The sequence below is a fragment of the Oncorhynchus tshawytscha genome, linkage group LG25 (assembly GCF_018296145.1).
Source record: "Oncorhynchus tshawytscha isolate Ot180627B linkage group LG25, Otsh_v2.0, whole genome shotgun sequence".
Classification (NCBI taxonomy): domain Eukaryota; kingdom Metazoa; phylum Chordata; class Actinopteri; order Salmoniformes; family Salmonidae; genus Oncorhynchus; species Oncorhynchus tshawytscha.
This window is the reverse complement of record NC_056453.1, coordinates 15,611,385-15,623,110: the sequence shown is the minus strand read 5'-3', so window position 1 is coordinate 15,623,110 and position 11,726 is coordinate 15,611,385. Positions and strand designations below refer to the sequence as shown.

Below are 11,726 nucleotides of genomic sequence, written 5' to 3'. Positions count from 1 at the left end.
GATGGTTAAAAAAAATCACAAGATGCAGTTAAAATTAACCTTACAAATAGCAGTGTTGGGCGATTTGGAATGCCATAGTTAGTCAACTTATATGAGTTATTTATTATCTTTAGCTCACAATCTGTGGATAATATATGACTAGAAAGGGTCAAAATTTATGTCAAACATCACAGCATAATTGAAAAATATATGGCACATGGAAACCAAACGAGAGCGGTCTATGGTGATAGGTGGGATGGGCTGAGAGTGTGGTCTAAGGTGATAGGTGGGATGGGCTGAGAGTGTGGTCTAAGGTGATAGGTGGGATGGGCTGAGAGTGTGGTCTATGGTGATAGGTGGGATGGGCTGAGAGTGTGAGAGTGTGCTGAGGGTTTGGTGAAGGTGGGATGGGCTATTGTTATGTGACTGTGGGATGGGCTGAGAGTGTGGTCTAAAAAAGCTGTAAAAAACTAAGATATTTGTCCTGAGGGTTTGGTAAAGTATTGTTATGTGACTGTAAAAAAGCTGTAAAAAAACTAAGATATTTGTCCTCCGAAGAGGGCACCGGGCGAGACCCAGATGGTTCGAGTTTTATTACTATAATCCAAGGGGCAGGCAAGAGAATGTTGGTGGACAGGCAAATGATCATGACAAGGTCAGAGTCCAGGAGGAACAGAGTGGCAGGCAGGCTTGAGGTCAGGGCAGGCAGTATGGTCAGGCAGGTGGTTCAGAGTCAAAGCAGGCAAGGGTCAAAGCTGGGAGGACTAGCAAAAACAGAGAAAAGCAAAAACCAGGAGCAAGGAACGAACTCACTGGTTGACAAGACAAACTGGCAACAGACTAACAGGGAACACAGGAATAAGTACCCAGGGACTAATGAGGAAAACAGGTGACACCTGGAGGTGGGTGGAGACATCACAAAGACAGGTGAAACAGACGAAGGTGTGACAAAACCACAGCAACCACAGCTTCCTGTAGAGAGACATACGAATGGAATGTTCTTGTTGGAGCCTTTTCAACTCTTCACCTCTCAACCTTCCAACACACACACATTTTTAAAACTTTATTTGAATCCACCAATTACATTTACAAAAAAAGGATCCAAACATTTTAAATATCCCTGTATTCATGGCACTCAAGGGTACAGAAAGCACCATCTTCTCCAAACAGCTAGGCTGCCCACGACAACTGAAAAAGAGCAGTACCTAACCAATTGCTTTGCCCTAGTTTTTGTCAGGCCCGCAATCTGGAGGCCACACACTGCAAGCCTTTGTATGTGGACGACACTGACAAATATGAGCGCCAGCAGCTTGCACCAACACCCGAGGCTGTCCAAGCGTACTCAGCAAAGGCCTGCTCCATGTAGCCGTCAAAAGAGTAGTGGTGGAAAAAGTACCCAATTGTTATACTTGAGTAAAACTAAAGATACCTTCATAGAAAGTAACCCAGTAAAATACTACTTGAGTAAAAGTCTAAAACTATTTGGTTTGAAATTGACTTAAGTGTTAAAAGTAAATGTAATCGCTAAAATATATTTAAGTATCAAAAGTAGAAGTATATTAAGCAAACCAGATAGCATTATTTATTATTTTATTTACAGACAGCCAGGGGCAGACTTCAACACTCAGACATTATTTACAAACTAAGCATTTGTGTTGAGTGAGTCTGCCAAATCAGAGGCATTAGGGATGACCAGGGATGTTCTCTTGATAAGTGTGTGAATTAGACAATTTTCCTGTCCTGCTAAGCATTCAAAATGTAACTTGTACTTTTGGGTGCCAGGGAAAATGTAAGGAGTAAAAAGTACATTATTTTCTTCAAGAATGTAGGAAAGTAAATGTTGTCAACAAAATAAGTAGTAAAGTACAGATACCCCAAAAAACTACTCAAGTAAAAATACTTTAAAGTACTACTTAAGTACTTTCCACCACTGCAAAGAGCAGCACACTTCCAAAATGAGCGTCTCCCCCCACAGCCGGTGAGCATGTTACTATAGTAGGCCTCAATAAAGACATTTCTATTTAATATTAATCTCAATATCTGGCGTATTTCATCTAACAAGTCACTGCTAGTGTAACAATGATAGTTGGTTAGGTGTATGAAAATTATTTATACATTTAAGGTGAATTGCCTCTCAGCCCCCCCTAGTTGTCTTATATACAGCTACACACAGACAAGTTATTTTTGCATAATTAATTAATAATTACCATTTTGTTTCATTCATGTGACCGACCAACACTTTACGAGGCTTCCCCTCTCTAAGTTGAGACCTTGAAACTGAGATCTTTTGTTGGTTCTCAAAACAAGGTCTGGTCGTACTGCCAAATTGCAGCTACTAATAAGAGGTGGATTTGATCAATCAACCACTTGCATGAACACAGAAATTGGTTATGTAGAAAAGCACATGAATAGAACACAGAAATTAGTTATAAGAAAAGCACCAACATTAAAATTCCCATTGCATTGTCTTTCTAGAAGGTTCTCCCATCTCCACAGAGGAAATCTGGAGCTCTGTCAGAGAGACCATTGGGTTCTTGGTCACCTCCCTGACCAAGGCCCTTCTCCCCCGATTGCTCAGTTTGGCCAGGCGAACAGCTCTAGGAAGAGTCTTGGTGGTTCCAAACGTATTCCATTTTAAGAATGATGGAGGCCACTGTGTTCTTGGTGACCTTCAATGCTGCATAATTATTTTGGTACCCTTCCCCATGAGGTCGAAGTTCAATTCCTTCGACCTCATGGCTTGGTTTTTGCTCTGACATGACCTGTCAACAGGTGTGTGCCTTTCCATATGATGTCCAATCAATTGATTTTACCAGAGGTAAAATACAAGTTGAAGAAACATCTCAAAGATGATCAATGGAAACAGGATGCACCTGAGCTCAATTTTTATGTCTCATTGTAATGACTTTCTTCTGTGGACGAAGGAGAGGACCAAAGCGCAGCGTGGTTAGTGTTCATCATGTTTAATAAAGACGAGAACCGTGAACACTATAAAATACAAAACAACAAATGTGGAAAAAAAACGAAACAGTTCTGTCTAGTGCAGACACATGAAGACAGAAGACAACCACCCACAAAACCCAACACAAAACAGGCTACCTAAATATGGTTCCCAATCAGAGACAATGACTAACACCTGCCTCTGATTGAGAACCATATCAGGCCAAAAATAGAAACGGGAAAACTAGACACACAACAATAGAATGCCCACTCAGCTCACGTCCTGACCAACACTAAAACAAAGAAAACACAAAAGAACTATGGTCAGAACGTGACACTCATAGCAAAGTGTCTGAATACTTTTGGAAATAAGGTTATTCTGCATTCATTTATTTTTTAATCTGCAAACATTTCTGAAAACCTGTTGTCGCTTTGTCATTATGGGGTAGTGTGTGTGGGTAGATTGATGAGGAAAAAATGTATTTAATACATTTTAGGATAAGTCTGTAACATAAAATGTGGAAAAAGTTAAGGGGTCTGAATACTTTCCGAATGCACTGTATTTCAGACCCGCCCCTCTATCTACAGAGACACCCCTGGTCTCAATAATCGAATGACGTTTATTTTCCTCCTTCCCTGCACCCGAACTGATGTGAAATACCTGGACTAGTGAAAGCAAATATCGTAGTCATCCTCCATACCACTGTCCTCAGTACTGTTCTGATGTGTTGTTGTCATGGCCAGATGAAAGGGATATATGAGGAGAGGAGGGGGTGAGAGGAAGTCATTGTAGACTATTGTAATGAGGGTGAGGAAAAGAATAGAGAGGAAGCCCCTGTAGATGGTTGCGCTGTACCCAGAGCATCAGCAGGTGTTGGTTGGCTGCTGGCGCCATCTAGAGTCTAATAGTTGTAAATTATCCTCACGTCAGTTGTTACTGTGTTGTTGTTTTTTACAGGGCATGGTGGCTGGATGGAAGCGGCATAGTAGTGTAAATGATCTGCTGAGAGAAACCTAACCCAAACTTTAACTAATAGAACACCTGTGTTATAGTGGGACATGGATTGTACTTAGGAGACACACACAGCTCTAGGACTGATGCATCATCATGTAGTGATGTGTGACTGACTAGGTTTGAACCTGGGTTGTCTGTGTTCCGAGGTGTTTCAGTGAACTGTTGTGGAAATTATAATCAAGAAAGGGAGAAGAGACTTTCAATTTCTTCAAACAATCAACCTTTTAATATCGATTTAATTATTGCAAAAATGGAGCTGGGCAACGGCCACCTGTAGCTGATCGTTGAGAGCCCGACAATATGGAGAATGCAAAAGGTTTATATAGAAACCCCAAAACTACTTAATCATGTTTGGTTCCACTCCTCCCTGGCAGATCAGGGCATCATAAGCGACCTTGTTTTCTTCTTGCGGCTATGTGTATCGGGTGCGTGAGGTCATAGCGCACAAACAAGTGATAACGCCAGTTCCGTTACTCCTTTCTCTACCAAGCTAGCCTCTGTTCTCTTCATATCTCCACACAGCTGTGCCCTTGGAAGATAGTAAAATAACCGGATGGACTGAGGAACTGTGGTCACTCTGAGGCTCTTTGTCTTATGCCGTGTGACCAAGTTACTCAGAAGCAAAGATGTTAGGAAACAATAACAGGTTGTTCTGTCCCTCAAGTTCTCTCTATCCCGCAGTTGCCCCATGTCCTTGACCTCACGTCTAGACCAGCTGCAGGGAGTGAACGTGGAAGAGAGGAACCAACCCTGAGCCAGGGGAAGTGGTGAAACTATCTTGTATTTGCACAGCAATATGCCTTCTTAACTCCTTTAAGCAGAGTGCTCTTAACATCAGTAGCTCCTATTATAAAGCGACATATAATTATATAGGTACATCTAATAGATCCTTCAAACATATCATTTTTCCCACACAGAACCATGCTCATGTGCTGATGAGTAACCTTGACTGAATCTTGAACACTTGCCTTAGTTTAGGCTAACATGGTCTTGTGGTATGTGGAGGACCTGGGTCAAACCCAGTCCATGTGTGTGTGTGTGTGTGTGTGTGTGTGTGTGTGTGTGTGTGTGTGTGTGTGTGTTGATGGAATTTATATGAATGACTAGAATATTCCACCATGGAGCCGTTTAATCGTATGAAATTGATTCAAATTATGTATAACCATAGTCTGTACAACATGTCTATAATAGTATCTTAAAGACAGACTGTCTGAGCAAGATTCGTTGCTGACCTTGGCTGGGGCCACTGAGAGTGCTTCCCAGGGTCTCGGTCTCCCTATCTTGAGGGAGGATGGGGATGGGGAGTAAGTCTCACGGATTCCCCTAATCTTTGTCGGCTGGGTAGCAGGACATTGTGTGCTAATGTTAGTGTGAATGTGTGTGCGTATGTTAGTGTGAATGGGTGTGAGTATGTTAGTGTTAATGTGTGTGCGTGAGAAGCCAGTATAAAATGAATTGTTTTGTACAAACAGGGGAGCGCTCTCGTAAATGAACTTTCTGACTATCGTAGCTGGGCCTCCGTCTGATTCATTTCAACCAGTTTCTTACAAATTCTGTGTTTCAGGCTGAGTAGTTCATTGAATTGGGTTTATGAACGTTGAGAACATAATTCTCGTGACAGTGTGTGTTCAGTACAAGGGACAGTGTGTGTTCAGTACAAGGGACAGGGCCTACATGTATTTGAAATATGTATTTTGTATTACACTGGGCTGAACTACGCTACAATGTATTTTATAACAAGATACTTTCGAGAGCTGTAATTTAGTTTTTTTAAATTGTACCTTTATTTAACTAGGCAAGTCAGTTAAGAACAAATTCTTATTTACAATGACAGCCTACCTCAGCCAAACCCTAACCCGGAGGATGCTGGGCCAATTGTGTGCCACCCTGTGGGGCTCCCAATCACAGCTGGTTGTGATACAGCCTGGAATCAAACCAGGGTCTGTAGTGATGCCTCTAGCACTGAAATGCAGTGCATTAGAACGCTGCCCCACTCGGGAGCCCAAAATAATTTGTTATACTTTTTTTCCCCAAAGCGGTTCACATTTGTGGCCATCCTTTCACGCTGCAGAAATCTGATGGCACTATGGTGTGATAAGAGCGTCTGCTAAATGAACTATAATAAATATATATCTAAAAGTAAATAATTGCAAAGCATGCTGAGTATTATTCTAACGAACCCAAATCAAGGCCAATAATAATACCCAGTGTGCTTTGCAGTTCATTTTGGTCTGTTCATTTTTACCTTAACATGACATTTTGGTCATACAGCAGCTTAACTCTTATCCAGTGTGACTTACTCAAGTAATGTAGATAAACAACAACATATCGTATCATCATATCACAGCACGTCAACATTTTCTTTTAACTGTTTTTGAGAATGTTGTTGCTGTTCGCCCCTCTAGTTTCAAATATGTTTTTGTACATTAATTTTTATAAAATACATTACAAAATATTTGTATTGGTTTATGGTTATTTGTAATTATGTTTAGTTTTTTCAGTAAAAATTGCCCATCCCTGATTAAATATCACTCTGAGACAGACTTGGGCTTTACACAGAAGCTAACCACACACTGTGTTCGTGTGTGTGTTTGTTTGTAGCTGTGTTTGCGCAACGTGTGTGTTTGTACCAGGACCCAGGAGGATCAAATCAAATTTTATCTTGTGTTCACTCCACAGATGCAGGCTGGGGTCAGGTTCTCTATTCAGACAGACTTAACACAATTTGGTTGAATAGGCTATTTGTAGATATCCTACGCACAACTAGAGACAACCGAATGGGGAGTTTAGTTAACTATCTGTGGATACCCTACACACAACTACACATACCATGGAAATATGAACACTATGACATACTTTTAGGAATTCACAAAAGGCATACACATGCACGCGCACGCACACACACAGACATTCTATGTGGAGTCATACTGAACCCAAAGGATCCTTCCAGCCCTTTAATGGTTCTTAGCAGTTCAATCAATAATTTTCCTTAATTAGTGATAATTAAAATGTAGGGGAGGCATCTCATTGAAATATTTTGGGGTGTGGTTTGTTCACAGCTCTTTTTGTGCAAATGTGAGTGAGGGAGTGTGTCATTCCAGTTGATCTGATCTGTTTGTGTTATGCTATTACATGTTAGATATGACTTTGGTCAGTGAAGGTGTCTTGTGAAACACTTATGAATGGCCTTGTGTCAATTGAGAATTAATGATTTAGTCAGTAATTCTCTCCCCAGGGACCCCCAGCCATTCCAGAGCTAGCAAACACGAGATCAACTTGTTAATTAACACAATAATAAAACCTATGGAATTTTAATCATATAATATGTCTATTAAATAAAAAGCACAGTATGGTTCTACAAAGAACCTTTTCAGATTGAGAATAGTTCTATAAATAATCTTTCTCCATAAAGGTTCTATAAAGAAACATAAAAAATGGTTCTATATTGCCCCCAAAAAGGTTGTAACCATAGCGGAACCCTTTTTGGGTGCTATATAGAATCATTTTTAACAGTTCTTTAGATCATCTTAGGAAAGGGTTCTTTATAGCAGGGTTTCCCAAACTCGGTCCTGGGTGCCGTGTTTGGGCTACTATCAGTTGTACATCGGATCTGTTATAACGGATGTTCTCACTATGTGATTTGACAGAGAAAGAGAGAGAATCTGTAACAGACCAGTAAAGAGATTATCTTATCTTTCATAATATAGGGGAAACTTTGATGGAATAACATTTTCAACCAGTCCTACATTCTTTTGTCTTTCTTATTAAAATAACTGCTTCTTAAAACATATTCCGAGATTTGTATTCCAGTCAGACTTTCAGAGGTGGCATTTACATTTAAAAAAAATATATATTTATTTAACTAGGCAAGTCAGTTAAGAACAAATTCTTATTTACAATGACAACCAACACTGGGCAAACCCGGATGATGCTGGGCCAATTGTCTGCCGCCCTATTGGACTCCCAATCACGGCCGGTTGTGATACAGCCTGGAATCGAACCAGGGTGTCTGTAGTGACACCTCAAGCACAGAGATGCAGTGACTTTGACCGCTGTGCCACTTGGGAGCAGAACAGCGATCTAGAAATTCTCAGGATCCCATCAGAATGACTCCACAATTTTCTCATTGGGAGATTCAGTAGCTGCATCTATCTTACAGTATGTAGGCTATATATCATATATGTCACACTTACACAATAAACATTTGACATCAGGCAGCATACGGTTTCAAAGGGACACATACACGGGAGCGCGCTTTGTTTACGTGTGCACGCTCACCGCTAAATGAACCTCCTTCACAGAGCTGCGCTCTCCTCTTCCGCGTGCATCCCGGTCTCGGAATCGTCCTCGCCTCGTTGGTTAGCGCTGCCTTTTAAAGCAAACGGGCGCGCACTTCCAACCGTCATTCAGTCTGAATACTAGACACAGGGAAGGAGTACTGCTGTGTCGTCCAACCATCCCCCTCTTTCTTTCCCTGTTATTAATAGATACCAAACTAGCTACCCCCTTTATCTGTTGTTATTTTTTATTTGTATTTTAACGTTAAACGGTTAGTCAACTAGCTCAATCATGTACCGGTACTTCGGGGAGTTGTTATCCCGCGGGGCGGGCAGTGCGCTGGCCTCGGGGTGCGTGGACTCTGCTCTCCCAGCATCGGCCTCTCTAATGCGGGTCCGACAGTATAGCGAGCAGCCCGACGACCCCAACTTCTTTCGCATGGTGGAGGGTTTCTTCGACCGCGGAGCCGCCATCGTTGAGGACAAGCTTGTGGAGGACCTAAAGAGCAGAGAGACCCCCGAACAGAAGACGAAACGAGTGAAGGGGATTCTCCGCATCATCAAGCCCTGCAACCACGTCCTCAGCGTCTCTTTCCCCATCAAGAGGGACAACGGAGAGTGGGAGGTAGTGGAGGGCTACCGCGCACAGCACAGCCAGCATAGGACGCCCTGCAAGGGGGGTAAGATACTGCCAAGCACCGCTTCCTGGTTCTCAACTCTTCTTCAAGTGGTTGTGCGGTTTGACAGCGAGCTTGTTGCTAGGCTAGCTAGCTAGGTAGCTAGCTACTTAGCTATCCCATTACCCAGCTGTGAGAACAACTGCACTGATTCTCTCTTTCGCTAATGGTTGCCATAAGTGAAGCAGATAATGCAAGATACGTCTCTTACATGGGTTTAATTTCACAGCAACACTCGTCTGGATGTGGAATATGGTTATTTCGACAGCGTGTAACGTTAGCTTTCTGCCTGTCATGGCTATGCCATGCGGGGAGTGTAGCTCTGCAACACTGGATCAATGACCTTCCCACACACCTAGTGAGGCAGCCTGGAGCTAGCTGTCATACACTAACAGGAGCCAGCTGACATGGCTAGCTAGTATAGCCCCTTGATCAGCTCTAGGACACTGGGCTATCAGGGCTAATCAGCGAATCATACTACTGGTTTCCAAGACAGCTCTATACTGTAACAGAGCTCTGATCAATGCATTCTCTCAGTAACTAGAACCTAGATACAAACATTTAAACATTTATACTGACTATTGTTGACTAGCCAGCTCTGGCATAGTCCTTGTGTAGGCGCTAATATACAGAGGTAGCGATAATAACCAATGATGGGTTAATATCTTTGGCTATAACACAGATGTTACACTGTATTGAGTGTGTGTGTGTGTGTGTGCAATTAGTGTTAGCTGAGATGTGGTGGCTAGAGAAGCTGATCATGTGATTTGGCATGTGGCATTTCACTGGGCAAGCCCTGCACTGGCACCCCTGTACCACTTTCAACACATGCTGCCAGCTGCCCCAAACATAAACCATCTAGGAACAGGAACAGAAATAGGACATAGTACTCACACACACACACCAGTGAAGGGCAAGTGATGTGGGTATTCCCTCCCAGCCTATAGGTGTGTGTGAGTGAAGCAGCATGGTGCTCTCTGCTCAGGCAGAGGTCAGGTGTAAGGAGTGGCTGGGGCGAGGCTGCAGGGTGTGAATGTGTGTGTGTGGTATTAGGAGGGGGGCTATGTGGTTCAGGGTTCAAGGCAGATAATTGTAGGCTGGTGCAGCCCTGCATTGTGGGTGCTTTGTGTGGTGAGGACCAGGATGGGTTACAGTGAGGGAGAGGGGGATAAACAGTTGTTTGAAGAGGAGTGGAGTGAAGGAGGGGAAGGGGTGGTGATGTACCCAGGTGCTCCTATTCGTCAGCATTGTGCTAGGAGGTGGGAAGAGTGTTCACTAAGCGTTACTTACTTGATTCAGCTCACCACCTACCCAGGGTGCTAGGTAAGCTGAATCAAATGCACCTACTGACTAACAAAATATTTGAACACTGGTGTATAGATGATTAATGATGGAAATCACTTTCACAACACATCACCACTGTGCGTCACGCATGCTTAACTCATGCGGTCACATGCCACCAGAGCAGATGCTTCCCTCAAACTCTTTTCTCTTTCTGCAGCTTAGTCACACTTTCCATTCTCCCCCTTGCTCTGACTTTGGCTGCCACTGCACTTCTCATGGCTTCTGTGTTCCCTTTTTCTGTGTGATCCAGCAACATTGTTGTCCTGTCAGTGTACGCTTTTTAACAGAGCTGGTTCAATTAACCACTCTTGTATAACCTTGACTAGGACCTGAAGACTTTAACTTCCCTACCTACTGAGGGTTAGCACAGTTATTTGGCACACAGATAACTGATGGTGAGGCTAGATGATTTAAAAAAAAAAAAATATTATTATTTGTTTAACCTTTTATTTAACTAGGCAAGTCAGTTAAGAACAAATTCTTATTTTACAATGACGGCCTACCGGGGAACAGTAGATTAACTGCCTTGTTCAGGGGCAGGACGGCAGGTTTTTACCTTGTCAGCTCGGGGATTCGATCCAGCAACCTTTCGGTTACTGGCCTAGCGTTCTAACCACTAGGCCAAATGGGCGTAAGGTGGGGTAAAGGCCTGTTACAGTCCGTGTGTGTAGAAGTGTGGGGGGGTAGAGGGTTAAGGGCTGATGCTTTCTGTGTAGGCCTATCTAACAATGGGGTAGAGACTAGAGAGGGTAAAGGGCTGATTGCTGTTATTCATTGTCAGGTTTAATGATTGATAATCAAGCTGAGAGACCCTTGGTCCTGCTGACTTATATATGATGGTCAAGGTGAATGACAAAGTGCAAAGGCTGTTGCTGTAATGCTGCTGCTGCAGATACAACAGACTAACAAACAAACCCACAAGGCTCTCTACAGTGTACCTGGTCCTACTACAATAGTTGCAGAACCTCACATTTTCTAGCTGGAACACTGCAGAACTGTGTGCCTGCATGTGCAAGCGTGATTCTGTGTTAGGGAGTTTCAGGAAGTATGTCATTCTCAAAGGACGTTTTGTCTGCTAAATCTCTAACATCTCCTTCTCATTTCCAAGCAGAAGTGGAAGAGGGAGCCTGTGGTGCAGAGTCTGAGTCAGTCTAGGCCTAATTACGTTTTTATTGTTAGAGTAGGTCTCATTTCCACTGTGTGACTAACAGCCCACTATGGGCTCCCTTCGTAGTGAATTTGTGCTCTTGGGCAATTGGGTTTGTCTGTGTGGGTGTATGTTTGTTCCTGTGTATCATGTGTTTGCATTCATTTTTGTGTGTGTATACACAACATGCACGGCAGTTTGTTTCTTATGTGTGTGTGTGGGTGAGAGCTAGCCAACCCAGAGACTCATTTCATTGGATTGTTTATCAACATATTTTTTTCCTTTGCTGCAGTAGTGGGGGATGGGAGAGGAGTTGAGGAGGATGCGAGGAGGAAGATAATCAAAGG

At 42.8% G+C, this 11,726-nt stretch overlaps 1 protein-coding gene across 1 annotated transcript in view; it reads left to right on the top strand.

The window, feature by feature from the left end:
• The first annotated feature begins 8,271 nt into the window (after window positions 1-8,271).
• The window catches only part of LOC112224307 (glutamate dehydrogenase, mitochondrial), a 43,772-nt gene continuing 40,317 nt past the window's right edge, over window positions 8,272-11,726 (top strand). The window contains exon 1 of the mRNA XM_024387795.2: window positions 8,272-8,891. Within this exon, the coding sequence (XP_024243563.1) occupies window positions 8,504-8,891 (388 nt within the window). The 5' untranslated portion in view covers window positions 8,272-8,503. The remainder of the gene's footprint in view (window positions 8,892-11,726) is intronic.